Below are 14,630 nucleotides of genomic sequence, written 5' to 3' on the forward strand. Positions count from 1 at the left end.
TCCAAAAAGGCACTTATTGTTTACCATACATAAAGTGATTTTGATATAAACAAATGAGTAGACTATCATTTACTCCGTCAAAATACAGTTAAAACTAAAAACTGAAAACACGGTAGCGAAATAAATTTTAAATTAATTAATAGTAGTGCGGACCCTATTTTTAATAAAAAAAATACTGAAACAGTATATGAACCGTGTATTACTGTGCATAAACAGTATCTTGTCCCCTAGTTGAAACATGTGGGCGAAAAAAAAAAAAAAAAAAAAAGTCTGAAACGGAAAATCCCAATCGTGGACGCAAACATCGAGTCATGGCATCTCAGATAATTACCATTTACCCCTCTCATGGCTCCATAAAAATGGACGTGCGCCTCACACTGCAATCACATAAGCCATTTTCCTACTATCCTAAGCCAAAAGAGCCCTGGTTCTCTTCTAACCCACCTTCTTTTGCGTGACACAAAAACATGGCCAGCTTGGTCCTAGGTTCTTCACAGCAAACCAATAAGGGTGGCCTGAGCTTGTTTACCTTGTCCGACCATGAGATCTTGAACCAAATTTATACAACCCATGTCCATGATGATGAAAAGTTTGATGTTGAATCTCTTTTCATCATTGTCGAGAACATCCTTAAGCGAGCCACTGTCGTCGTTGACAATATAGTGCTGGTATAGTACCAACTTTTTCCTTTTTAAGAAAATGTTTATAAATTTGGATCTGAATGTTGAAACTTGAAATGCACTAATGGAAACATAATTCCATCTTAATTTTTTTTTTTTTACAGTTTTTAATTATAGACTTTCAGCAACTTAGTTAGCTAGTTGGTCCTACCATTTCAGTCTAGTTCAGTTAAACTTTTTATTTTTATTTTTCCACTTCGTTTATTTTTTATGACAAACAATGGTAAGACCATTATATCTCTCATGGATTTTATATGGGACTAGAATCTTAAGGCACGTTGCTCCAAAAAAAAGCCGGACAAGAGGTCATTTTCCGTTGGACTCAAATTTTCCCATTATCGTTGTCTCGTACAGGACATAGAGATGAGAGGAAGTCATTTTCAGTTTGAAGTTTTTGTGTTTAAAATTTTTTTTTTTGTAAATATAAATATTTTACATCTCTTTCTCCTTTTTTTTTTAAAAAGAAGAAAATTCCACTTCCTAATTACTGTGAATTAACTGCAGGGTACCCAAGCAACAGTTGAACACTTGGAGGAGAAGATCCCAAAAGCAAGTTTTAGTCCACCCATATGTACACTCAAGAAAATTTCCTGTGAGGTAATTGCTAGTAGTTACACAGCAATTTTTTTTTTCCCTACTCAAAGTCTCTGATGGGTTATTATTTTTTTGAGTTACCCATATGAATATTTTGTTTAATGATGAATACAATTTGTCAGATGCAATGCAAGGCCCCAGGGGAAGAAATTGCTCACAAAACAGCACTCTCAATACTCAGCAAATTGTCAAACTATTCCTGGGATGCAAAGGCAGTGTTAACCCTTGCAGCTTTTGCTTTGGACTATGGGGAATTCTGGCTGCTTGCCCAGATTCAGTCATCGGACCAACTTGCCAAATCAGTAGGAACCTTGAAGAGAGTACCTATCCTCCTAAAGCGCCCAACACTGCAGAAACATAAGCAAGCACTTATTGAGCTTAACAATGTGATCAAAGCCACACTTGAAGTGATTGAATGCGTCTTTGAGTTAGAGAAGCTATCAAACCATGACGTAAAAGATGTACCAGCATTATCAACAGGCATGGAACATATCCCAGTTGATGTTTATTGGGCTATTGTGACTGTTGTAGCTAGCACCACTCAGCTTTGTTGCCTCATTAACGATGAGTACGTTCTAATCCAAGCCAAAATTACTTTTTATTTTATTTTATTTTTTGAATGGAACTTTGCCTTACAAGTTTTAGTTAAATAGTGGTATAAGTAATTAAATCTCATTAATTTCAGGGAAAAGAAACCAGAACTATCCCCGTTTTCTCAGAAACTCAATATCATTGTCACCAAGCTTAAGAGGCAGATAACAATTATCAGACAACAAATAGGTTAGATTTTTTTGGTTGTTTTACTTGTGTATATAATGCAAGCCATGCTTCCTTGCATGTATTGGGTATAATGAGGAAAGATTTTGGTTAAATGCAGAGGAGACAGAGGCTTACTGGAAGTTGGTAAAGGTTTTTCGAACCCCTACGGAGATCATGGAGGTATTTAAGGGACTGATCTATACCAAGGACAGTGTGCAGCCTCTCATTGATGGTTCTACTAAAAAACCGGTATGCACTAAATCACAGACTGCTCTAAAGGTTTTTTACACTAATTTTTTTTCATTTACTTGGCAGGAAAAAGAAAGATAAAAACAAAGAATTTTTGTTTTTACTAAGTAAAAAAGAAAAAAAAGAACTTTTTGATTCCCCATGCACGTTGTTAAAAAGTGAGCGAAGATGTTTGTTAAACATTTAAGACTACTCTAAAATTTCGAATTCAGGCTTTGTTTTTTGGTGAATAAATAAGGCTTCGAAATCACCACCTATATGTCTAGTCTTCTTTTCAACACGTATTTTATCCGAAACCCTTGCACCCATGACCATACGAAATCAAGGTTCTAATAATTTTACAGTTTCCAGAGTTAATTCCCCTAAAAGACTTCAGATTAAGAGAGTGAAAAAGAAAAAGAAAAAGAAGCTAATGGGCAATATGTGACAACTCAAGGGCACAGCACAAGAAACAGAAAAGGGCAGGAGTGGGTGTGAGCGAAAATTATTATATTATAGGCTGTGGCTGTGGGGGCTCATCATAGCTAGGCATGGGCCCGATATTTTTGTGAGAGTAGGTGGGGCCTGGTGTCATATGATCGTATATTTAAAAATAGAAAATTATTATTTGAAAATATTTGTAAAAATGTATGTGATTGAAAAAATGTATGAAAATATGTGTAATGTTATTTAAAAACTGAAAATGATGGTTTGAAAACATAAACCAGACACCCTTATAACTCTCACCTTCGCATAGATTCATCCATTTTTATTTTTTTATTAATAGATTGTTACATTAAAATTGTGGCAAAATTATGATGCAAAATAAGATGATTTTAAATTTTTTCGAGAGCACAACTCAAATAACAAATAATGCTCGCATAACATTTGATATGTTTTACAATCTCATTGAAGATTTTTTTTGTTTTGTTGATGTTATTTTAAAGATTTAGTATTTTTTAATTTAATTTTAGGTCATTAATATAAATATATATATATATATATATTTATATACTGGCATGGTATTTTATTTGGGGATTAATGCTCTAATTTTCCCCCACCTTCTTAAAGTAGTGTATGTTTTTAAATATTTAATTATATTGTAAATTTATGGAGTACTCTTAAAATTTTATCTACTACACACAAATATAACTTTATAATACCTACACTTACCATACCATAAATTGTAGTTTGGCTGAACACAATGTGAAAATCGATAAGTCAAGAGTCATATCTTACATTTCATGTTTGAAATGGAGTGATACAAATTTTTTGACACCTATAATTTGTGTGGCACAAACAGGTTAACATTGACGTGTTGAAGAAGAAGAATGTCTTATTGTTCATTTCGAGTCTAGACATTACCGAAGAAGACATTTCAATTCTTAGACCAATTCATGATACTATTAAGAAGGAAGACCAGTATAAGATTGTATGGATCCCAATTGTGGAGCAATGGACCGAGGAGTTGCAAAAGAAGTTTGAGATCTTGCGGTTTAAGATGCCATGGTATGTGGTGCAGTACTATTCACCAATAGCAGGCATTAGATTCATCAAGGAGAAGTGGCACTTCAAGGGCAAGCCCACCGTTGTGGTTTTGAACCATCAAGGGAAGGTGGAATGCGAGAATGCAATGCACATGATTAGGGTATGGGGAATTAAGGCCTACCCTTTCACTAGCACAGTGGAAGAAACTCTAACTACTTCAAAGGAATGGATTGGATCCATTGGAGCTGGAGTTCATCCAAGTGTTGAGAACTGGGTAAGATCATTTAACCAATCTCTTAATGCACGTGTGTGCTCATGCACGCGCACACACACATTGTCACATACAATCATACATGTACATTTTGAGAAAAGTTTGTAATGTGCATCCGAATAATATTTACATTTGAAATATGTTGTTAAATCAGATTAAGGACCAAAAGTACATCTTTTTCTATGGAGGCAAAGACAACGAGTGGATCCAACAATTTACTAAAAGAGCAACTGCCCTTGCCAATGATCCAGTGATAAAGGAAGCTAGAATTTCCATTGAGTTGCTCTGCGTCGGAAGGGGCACCAAAGGAGAAGACAATGCGGGAATCCTTGGGCGATTTTGGACTGGTATTGAGAGCTTGTTCATTTCCAAGACTCAAAGGAAGACCGAGACAGACGCTGTGTCATTAGAAATCCAGAAATTGCTTTCTTACAAGAATGAGAGTGGGTGGGCTGTGCTTAGCAAAGGTTCAACCGTGGTACTCAGTGGGCATGGAACAACAATTTTGAAGGTCTTGGAGGACTTGGACAAATGGAAGGAGCTTGTGCGTGAAAAGGGCTTCGAAGTCATATTCAGAGAGTACCATAACAAGGTTCTTCACACTGCTCACATTTGTTGCCGAATTGACATTCCAAGCACCAGTGGGAAAATACCAGAGAACATGAAATGCCCTGACTGTCCACGCATCATGGAAACATATATCAGCTTCAAGTGTTGCCACATTGATGGTACGGCCAATGGGTTGCATTAAGTGGCTACCTCTTCTTCGGATTACCTAGGGTTGCAAAACAAGTATTAAATTAAATAATGTGGTTACGTTGGTAACCTTATGCTAGCAGCAAAAATGAGATGTGACATGCATGGGGTTTAAATATTTATGTTTTGGTGTGATGTGATCTGATGCCACTTTTGTATTGTATGTTATGACTTGTGTTGTTACTTTCTTCTGGTTTATGACTTATGAGAAGGAATGTGTGTAATCCTGCGGTATGGATGTTGCATTAACAAAAGTGGAATTCTTCTGGTTTTTACATTTTTCTACCATATCTTTTGCTTTCTTCTCAAGTCTAATTCCTTATATTAATTGCTTCTTTAAGGGGCTGTTTGAATTAAGGGGCCGGGAGGGAGGGAGAGCAAAGGAGAATAGAGTAGAGTTAGTTAAAAATTAGGCTAATTTTTGACTAACGCTACTCTACTCCCATCTAGGGATGGCCATACCTATTGGGTAATGGATATCTAACCCTACCCGATTCAAATGTTTCGGGTAATACCCGGTTCTTCATGGGTAGAGCTTAACCGGGTAGGGTATGGATATTACCCGAATTGTTCGGGTAGGGTATGGATATTATCCAAATCTGACCTGTATTTAAAAAAAAAAAAAAACCTCTCTCACCGTCACTACACTCTCTCTGGCATTAAGGTTAGAAGGGTTGTAATGGACGATCTCAGTGGCGAGATGAGAGAGGCCATCACCTTGAGCATTTCCCATCAAATCCTCGAGCAATTCGAGCTTCTAGGCAACCTCGGCCATGTCTGAAGCTCGAACTTGGTAACCTAACACAGCTAAGAGCTCGTCCATGCCTAGGGATTCATTTGACTCCGTGATTGGCAGCTCGTCCATGCCACCATCTTGTTGTACTACCTCTTCCCAAAACATCTTGACTTTTCCAGTACTTGAGCTGCCAATCATGGAGGCAAGGGTTGGAGATCTCGCCGATCGAAACCCTCGTCGATCTCGCCGACCTCGAAATCCGTCGACATCGCTCCATTCTCGCCGACCTCGAAATCATGGAAAAGATGAGAGAAGGGTTGTAGGAGGAAGAGAAAGGGTTGACTCAGCTTCTCTCTATCACTCTGTTTGTTTCTCGAGAAACTGTGGGAAAAAAAAAAGAAAAGATATGAACAGAAACGGTGCGGTAGTGAAGAGAGAGATTGAGAATTTAAGGATAAAAAGACAAAAATGGGATTGACGAAGAAGTTGCTGTATTTGAATTTATTTTAAAAAATTATAATAAAAAATAAATAAATGGGTTTCGGGTAGGGTATGGATATCCATGGATAATATATCCGGGTAAGATTCGGGTATGGATATTAATGGATATTGATATTCGGGTATCCATGGGTAAACTTTTTGGGTAGGCTATGGGTATACCCGATCCATACCCTACTCATGGCCATCCCTACTCCTATATGTTCTCCCTCACTTTCCCTCAATCAACACAGATTATTATGTACTTGAAGATCAAGTCTTACGGTGGGTTCTACCACTTTTCACATAATAATAATAATAATAAATAAATAAATATTCTTGATGACACGCCAATGTGAGGATTGTCTTGCCTTCACATCATTAATTTTTTTTTTTTAAAATAGTTGTTTATTTCATAGTTTTAAAAATTAGATTGATGAACAGCTATACCGATTGAATTGGGAATTAGTAATCAGTTCGGTAAAAACCGGCATTTTAACCATAAAAACCATCGGTTCAACCAAAAACCGAACATATTTTTGGTTCTTTGACTATTTTGATTTTTAAGACTATGGTTTGTTTCTGCTTATGCCATCTAGGGGTGTGCAGAAAACCTACCGACCTGCCAAACCCGACCCAACCTGACCCAACCCGTCGAGTTGGGTCGGTTTTTAGGGCTTGGTGAGTTGGGTTGGGTTATAATTTTTTTTTTTTTTTTTTTTTTTTTGTAGCTGGTTGGGTTAGGTTTGTGTCATAAAATTACAAACCCACCAAACCCGACTTGACCCGCCCATATTTTAATATATATTTAAAATATATTATATATTTAATAATTTTTTTAAGTTAAAATCCAGCTGTAGAGCACTTCATCAATTCCTACAAACATATATAATATAAAATCCTATTACTTTCTTTAATATATATAATTAATAAAAAATATATATGGGTTCAATTTAATAATAATAATAATAAATGTCCAACCCATGAGTTCAACCCGAGCCAACCCGATCCATGTGGGTTGGGTTGAACATATGTGATGGGTTGTGTTGAAGTTTTTTTGACCCACCATAGTGGGTTGGGTCAAAAAATTCCCTCAACTCGACCCATGCATACCCCTAATGCCATCCACTAGGAACATAATTGGCTTACATGACATAATTGTGAGTGGAAGTTCAATTGCAACAAGCTCCATAATAAAAGAGTCTATGGATTTAAAGCTACATATGCCACATTAGTAAGTACTACAGAAGATAGTTATAGATGTAGAGTTATGTCTCTCGTATAAACTTCCATTTTATTATAAGGATTTTGTTTTAGGTGAAATTCCTCTAGAGTTTTTTTAGTATCAGAAAATTTGTTCAATTGGTTTTTTCTGGATCACCATCATTTTTCCTAGTATGATCTATTCTATGTGACTTATTCAATTGAGAATTATTGCATAATTGGAATAATTAACGACTTGGTTAAAATTGGTTAATCTTGGCACAGGTGAGTCCTAAACCCTAACATAGTAGAGTGGTTTTTTAACCGTTAGGTATTAATCAAAATGATGTTAGTTAATACATTTGTTCAAATATTTATGATATTGCAGTTTTTTTTTTTTTTTTTTTTTGAGAAACAAATATTTCGGATTCAGCAAAAAAAAAAAAAAAAGAAGAAGATAAACAGATATTGCAGTTTATTCCTAAATTAAAAATACATAAAATATCATCATTAATTTCTTTTGTCCTCACGGTTTCATCGCCTCCCTCGCCTTCTTGGACCCATCTCGCATTTGAAGATCGACCTCTGTTTTCTTATCTAGAAGAGATCTTATCCTTACCCATGGTTTAGATCCCGACAAGGTGGGGTTCACACACTGCATTTATCTAGTGACATTTTAGCTGTAAAGCTTTCAGTCTACCATCAACTGTTGTGACATCTCGCTAAAAATCTAATGCAACCGTTAGGTCCCAAAAAAATCCAGCATAAGTGAAAATTATAAAATATTTGAAGAGTGCTAAAAATGCTGTACATGATAAGATGAGACAAAAGAGAGAGAGAGAGAGAGAGAGAAATATTCTTGCACGTGATTAAAATAACTATCACACGTTCACATCATATAGTTTTGTAATCTTGTAATAATGTAATCTAAACCGATATTTACGTTTTGAGTGTCCAAAATTTCCCTTTATTAGTTACCACATAAAGTGAGGAATAATTGAATACAGAGTATAATCAGCCAAAAAAAAAAATTTGAATATAGAGAGGGCGTTTGGATAGCACAGTTGCGTCCACGTCTGGCCTTTTTTTTTTTTTCACACGCATGTGTTACTGTTCATTGGCCATGAACAGTGATTTTAGGCCAATGAACAGTACTTTTTGGGATGAACAGTAATATTTACACATTAAAAAATTATTTTTGTACAGTGTTTTCAGTTTTCAGTTTTCAGTTTTCAGCAATAAGTTCTATCCAAACGGACTCAGAGTATAGACATATGAGTCTACTTCACCGAGTCTTTGCATCGCACGTAATTACCATTTGCCCCCCGACTCTTATGGCTCTATAAATGGACATGGGTAGCTGAGTGCAATAACACAAACCATCTTTGCCACTTTCCCTTATAGTCCTAAGCTAGCCAAAGGGCTCTGATTCTACCCCATCTTCGTTTGTGTAACACAACAATATGACCAGCAACGCCCTAGGCTCTTCACAGCAATCCAAAAAGGGTGGCCTGAGCTTGTTTACCTTGTCTGAGCAAGAGATCCTGAACCAAATTTATTCAACCCATGTCCATAATGATGAAAAGTTTGATGTTGAATCTCTTTTCATCATCGTCGAGAACATCCTTAAGCGTGCCACTGTCATCGTTGATAATGTGGTGCTGGTACAGTACCAACTTATTCTTTTGAACAATAATTTAAGAATAGTATTTATTACTCGCTATTTGTTGCACATATCTTTATATACACATTAAAAATGTACTAAATACATAACTTGAAGTCACGATTTTCAAATAAAAATCATGATTTAAGTCACATTTTAAATATAAGTGTATTACACATAATTTAATATTTATGTTTGGGTTACACTTACAGTTTTCACACCTTATTAGTCCACTACCAATATACCAAATTGGTTAATTAGAGAATTTCAGCAATTTAGCTAGCTAGTTGGTCCAACCTTTATGGTTAATTTATTTAATTTATAGTTTTTCAAAATTATTCTTCCACACTCTTGAAAATTGAAATACTTGTCTCATTCTTTTCAATTGACTTTTCATATTCATCAGTGTCATCAATCATCATATAATAAATACAAATATTAATTATTAAAATATAAGGATATTTTTTTTGGTATAGAAGTGCGAACATTTTGTGTATAAAGTGTATTTTAAGAATGTAAAAGAATAATTTTTTTTCCCTTTTACTTTTTTATTATTTTAAACAAGCAAAGGGGAGACCATGAAGACTCATGGGTTTTCCCTGGGACTCAAGTGTTAAGATACGTACTCTGGGGACAGCCGGACAAGAAGCAGGTCTCCTTTCCTCACCTCTTGTTTAGCCATTGGTTGCCCATTGTCGTTGTTTTGTTGAAATGTCTTTGCTTATTAGAAAACGAGGACTATTTTATTTATTTATTTATATTTTATTTTCTATTTTGGGTGAATGGAGAAGATGGATGTAGAGTATTTATTTAGTACAATGGCGTGAGCATATACTCTTTTTTCTGACATAATAATAGGAATTTCTATTTAAATTTATGGTAGATTCTAGTCATTCTACCACCATTCAAAGAAGAGTAATTTATATGGACTTTCCAAAATATATGTGACATGTTACTCCTAGTCAATAAAAACAATTCACCCGATTTAAAAATATTAGGTAAGTTTTAAAAATCAGATAAAAAGGTCATTATTTGTATTAAATGATTTATTTTCATTGTAAATACCTAATAGTGTTTTAAGTAGAGTGATTTTCAGGTTAGAATCTCTAATTCTTACCTTCTTTGTTTTTTCCCCTCATGTTTTTTTATTTTTATTTTTTATTTTCCTAATCACTCGCAACTCACTGCAGGGTACTCAAGTAACTGTTGAAGACTTGGAGGAGAAGACCCCCAAAGCAAGTTTTAGTCCACCCATATGTGCACTCAAGAATATTTCCTGTGAGGTAATTACCAGTAGTTACACAGAATGTTTTTTCCCCCTTACCCAAAGTGTGGTACAACCGTTTAAGACTCTAATAATTAAGGACACTCATGGTTTTTATTTTATTTTGGTCAGTCACATAATTTTTTTTTTTTATTGATGAATATATAATGTCAGATGCAATGCAAGGCCCCTGGTGAAGAAATTGCTCACAAAACAGCTCTCACAATACTTAACAAGCTATCAAACTATTCCTGGGATACAAAGGCAGTGTTAACTCTTGCAGCTTTTGCTTTGGATTATGGGGAATTCTGGCAAATTGCCCAAGCTACGGCATCGGACCAACTAGCCAAATCAGTGGGAACCTTGAGGCGGGTACCTATCCTCTTGAAGCGTCCAACCTTGCAGAAGCGTAGGCAATCACTTATTGAGCTTAACAATGTGATCAAAGCCACACTGGAAGTGATTGAATGCATCTTTGAGTTGGAGAAGCTATCAAATTATGACACAAAGGATGTACCAGCATTATCAACAGGCGTGGAGCACATCCCAGTGGATGTTTATTGGGCAATTGTAACTGTCGTGGCTAGCACGACTCAGTTTTGTTGCCTCATTAACGATGAGTAAGTTCTTATCCAAGCCAATATGATATGCCCCAATACTTAATTGAAAACCTTTTCCATATCACAATCTTAAGGCTTGCTAAAATGCTTATGATTATATACCTTAGAAAGGACGTTTTTATTACATCTTGTTTATGTTAAATCTATATAATAGTGTCTAGCCTCATGCCTAATACGCTAATACAGTTGCCTGGTATAATTCAAAAAAAAAAAAAAAAAAAACAGTTTTTTGGTATACACCATCTTATTACTAGTGTCAATTTCCAGGAACAAGAAACCGGAACTATCCCCCTTTTCTCAGAAACTCAATTACATCGTCACCAAGCTTAAGAGGCAGATAACAATTATCAGACAACAAATAGGTTAGTGTCTTGGTGGTTCCATTTGTACGGATGCAAGCTTCATTTCATGCATTGTACATTGAAAAAGTTCATTGCCTCAAAATATAGACTACTATAATGAAGAAAGGTCTTGGTTCACTGCAGAGGTGATAGAGGCTTACTGGAAGCTGGTGAAGGTTTTCCGAACCCCTACAGAGATTATGGAGATATTTAAGGGACTAATTTATACCAAGGACAATGTGCAGCCCCTTATTGATGGTTCTACCAAGAAACCGGTATATGCCCTTTCAAGAATATACGGTGTTTGTTTGTTTGTTATTTTTTATTTTATTTTATTTTTTATAAATAATTTCCCAATAGATGATTCAATTGTTTGATTGCTTCTTGCGGATAAAAAAAAATTTATTTGATCCCCAAGTTAATAGAAATTGAGTACTAAATGAGAAAATATACAATACTTTTAAAAAATAAAATAATCTTTCCATTTATGTAATAGGAATCTCACTAATTATTTATAGTAGGACTTATCATTTGTGTGAAATGTGAGTATTAAAAGATTTTTCTTGATATTACCGCGCATGCTTGGTGCGGTGGTCACTCCACAAGTGTAAGTGCTGTAGGATGTGAGGGGTAAAGGGCCGGGGTTTATGTCTTCAGAAGAAAGTTTCGTACATATATATATTAAGATTAATAGATAGAGTAGAATTTTTATTTTGTATTAAAAAAAAGATTTTTCTTGATAAACTAAACAAAGTTTGAATTTAGGTTTTTGGAATTAACTCATAATGTCTAATCTAATCATAATGCACTTCATCAAATCTCTTGCACCCAAGAAACCTAAGTTTCAATAATGGGATAAGATCTCATTTTGTTTCAATTCTCTGTTTTAAATAGATGTGAGATTACTGGTATTTGTTTGATTTGGTGTGGTTTACATGGATTTTGGATTCCATCAAATAATTTCTCATTTTGAGAGTAAATTGCACAAATATAATGGACATCAGCTAAAGCATTCACAAATGTTACACCACCATAATCTGGGACCGATTTGGTTACATACCAAAACTTTTGTTGTTACACCATAATATGGGACGTCCAATTTGGTAAATTGCTTGCCGTAATAAATGTTATGTAACGTTATGTTGTAAAAATTGTATTACAAACAATTCTATGACCTTGGGGTTGGTTCCTCCACTTACGTGTCATTGCTCTAACTGGTAATTTGGATAAATAATATATAAATCGACTAGTATTTTTCATGCTTGAAGTGGGTGCTAACACAAGTTTCTTGACGCCCATAATTGTGTGGTACAAACAGGTTAGCATTGAAGTGCTGAAGCGGAAGAATGTCTTATTATTCATTTCAAGCCTAGACATTTCTGATGATGACATTTCAATTCTTAGACCAATTCATGATACAATTAAGAAGGAAGATCAATATAAGATTATATGGATCCCAATTGTGGATGAATGGACTGAGGACTCAAAAAAGAAGTTTGAGATCCTTCGTTCTAAGATGCCATGGTACGTGGTGCAGTACTATTCACCAATTGCAGGTATTAGATTCGTGAAGGAGAAGTGGAACTTCACGGGTAAGCCCTCAGTTGTGGTGCTGAACCCTCAAGGAAAGGTGGAATGTGACAATGCATTCCACATGATCAGGGTATGGGGAATAAAGGCCTTCCCTTTCACTGTCACAAGGGAAGAAACTCTGACCACTTCAAGGGAATGGATTGGGTCCATAGGAGCTGGAATTCATCCACATATTGAGAACTGGGTAAAGATCATTCCACCAATCTATAAATTCATATATGTGTAGTGTTTATGCGTGTGCACACATGTATTGTCAATATAAATTATTCTACTATTATTCTCGTATCACATCATTAATTTATCACAATTGTTACAATATATGTGATTGTGATTAGTGAATCATTATTTTCACATGAACTCATAACTTTTTCTCTACAACTCACAGTTGCACATGTTAGAATTATAGTAAAAATTGTGTCACAAATATTGTATCCACAAAAGTTGCATATGTATCCAAAAGAAGTCATATAGTTGCATGCACATTTTTTGAAAAAAAAAATAATGGTAATGTGCATTCGTATAATATTGGGGATTGATCATATATGTTGTTCAATCAGATCAAGGACCAAAAGTACATCTTTTTCTATGGAGGCAAGGACAACGAATGGATCCAACAATTCACTAAAAGAGCAACTGCTATTGCCAATGATCCGGTGATAAAAGAAGCAAAGATTTCCATAGAGTTGCTATGCATTGGAAAGGGTAGCAAAGGAGAGGACAATCTTGGCATCCTTGGGCGCTTCTGGACTGGCATTGAGAGCTTGTTCATTTCCAAGAGTCAAAGGAAGACTGATACAGACGCTGTGGCACTAGAGATCCAAAAATTGCTATCATTCAAGAATGAGAGTGGATGGGTTGTGCTCAGCAAAGGGTCAACTGTGGTACTCAGTGGGCATGGGACAACTATTTTGAAGGTTTTGGAGGACTTTGACAAATGGAAGGAGGTTGTGCGAGAAAAGGGCTTTGAATTCACTTTCAAAGAGTACCATAACAAGGTTCTTCACACTGCTCACATTTGTTGCCGCATTGACATTCCAAAGGCCAGTGGTAAAATACCAGAGAACATGAAATGCCCCGACTGTCCCCGAGTCATGGAGACTTATATCAGCTTCAAGTGTTGCCACATTGATGGTGCCGCCAATGGTTTTCATTGAGTGGCCACCCTACTTTGGATTAGCTAGTATTGCTACTAAATTAAATAACATGGTTGCGTTGGTAACCAGATGCTAGTAGCGAAATGAGTTTGTGACATGACGTTGATGCCACTTTTTTGTTCTATGTTTTGTTGGTTTTGTTGTTCCTTTGTTTTGGTTTATGAGAGGAAATGTGTTTGTAATCGGTATGGATGTTGCATTACTATGTGGCATTCTGTGGTTTTTAAATTTTATTATCATATCTTTTAATTCCTAAAATTCTAGTTCACTTGATAATTTCTTTTGCTTCTTTTCGTTTACTTGAAGATCATGCTTCACTCTTCAATAGAGGGGGGGTTGGGGGGAACAAAAGAAAAAGAAAAAACATTGAACACCACATTATAGTAGAGAGTGAGATCACTCATACCTTTGCTTTTCCAAGAGGTGGTCTAGGGCCAAATGGTTCTCACGAAACATTTTTGCCTTACCACGCATGTGTGATTTTGCATAAATGATCATACAACAGTTACCATTGGATGGTTACATGGAAATGTTAAAATTTATTTTGTGCTAGCCAGAGAATGGGGAGCAATTTAGATTGGATAAAGTAATACCACGCTTGTTGGTGTAATTGAAAATTTTTTTGTTTATCTCCCACTTAAGCATAGGGGGAGAAGGGCTAGGTGTGGGGTGAGAACCATATAATCGGTCATGAAATCTGCTAAGAAAGTAAACTTGGGTTCTCTAGAGAGGGAAGGGCTAATTTTTATGAAGGTTGAGAGGCAAGGTTAGCCATTCTACTATTATTGTCAGAAGCAATCATT

General features: G+C 35.6%; 2 protein-coding genes across 3 annotated transcripts; both read left to right on the top strand.

Annotated features, from left to right (window-relative positions):
• The first annotated feature begins 382 nt into the window (after nt 1-382).
• Nucleotides 383-5,048, top strand: LOC142626279 (protein SIEVE ELEMENT OCCLUSION B-like). Its single transcript, XM_075800084.1, has 7 exons — nt 383-668; nt 1,185-1,277; nt 1,397-1,842; nt 1,960-2,054; nt 2,152-2,282; nt 3,565-4,023; nt 4,175-5,048. Exons 1-7 carry the CDS (start codon nt 468-470, stop codon nt 4,769-4,771), a joined length of 2,022 nt encoding a protein of 673 aa, XP_075656199.1. The 5' UTR covers nt 383-467; the 3' UTR covers nt 4,772-5,048.
• Nucleotides 5,049-8,579: 3,531 nt separating this feature from the next.
• LOC142626280 (protein SIEVE ELEMENT OCCLUSION B-like) lies at nt 8,580-14,085 on the top strand. Of its 2 annotated transcripts, none has more exons than XM_075800085.1 (7): nt 8,580-8,856; nt 10,046-10,138; nt 10,294-10,739; nt 11,007-11,101; nt 11,225-11,355; nt 12,399-12,857; nt 13,231-14,085. In XM_075800085.1, the coding sequence occupies exons 1-7, from the start codon at nt 8,656-8,658 to the stop codon at nt 13,825-13,827; spliced, it is 2,022 nt and encodes a 673-aa protein (XP_075656200.1). In that variant the 5' UTR covers nt 8,580-8,655; the 3' UTR covers nt 13,828-14,085. The 2 variants fall into 2 exon arrangements, with proteins under 2 accessions (XP_075656200.1, XP_075656201.1); XM_075800086.1 differs by lacking the exon at nt 8,580-8,856 and adding an exon at nt 9,216-9,507.
• Nucleotides 14,086-14,630: the final 545 nt, after the last annotated feature.

The sequence above is a fragment of the Castanea sativa genome, chromosome 2 (assembly GCF_040712315.1).
Source record: "Castanea sativa cultivar Marrone di Chiusa Pesio chromosome 2, ASM4071231v1".
NCBI lineage: Eukaryota > Viridiplantae > Streptophyta > Magnoliopsida > Fagales > Fagaceae > Castanea > Castanea sativa.

What these genes read in the sequence shown, in the direction of transcription:
- LOC142626279 (XM_075800084.1), top strand. Translation starts at nt 468, where the DNA reads ATGGCCAGCTTGGTCCTAGGTTCTTCACAGCAAACCAATAAGGGTGGC. An exon ending in TGTTGCCTCATTAACGATGA is followed by an intron (nt 1,843 to 1,959) that starts GTACGTTCTAAT and finishes CATTAATTTCAG; the next exon opens with GGAAAAGAAACCAGAACTAT. An exon ending in ATCCAAGTGTTGAGAACTGG is followed by an intron (nt 4,024 to 4,174) that starts GTAAGATCATTT and finishes TTGTTAAATCAG; the next exon opens with ATTAAGGACCAAAAGTACAT.
- LOC142626280 (XM_075800085.1), top strand. Translation starts at nt 8,656, where the DNA reads ATGACCAGCAACGCCCTAGGCTCTTCACAGCAATCCAAAAAGGGTGGC. An exon ending in TGTTGCCTCATTAACGATGA is followed by an intron (nt 10,740 to 11,006) that starts GTAAGTTCTTAT and finishes GTCAATTTCCAG; the next exon opens with GAACAAGAAACCGGAACTAT. An exon ending in ATCCACATATTGAGAACTGG is followed by an intron (nt 12,858 to 13,230) that starts GTAAAGATCATT and finishes TTGTTCAATCAG; the next exon opens with ATCAAGGACCAAAAGTACAT.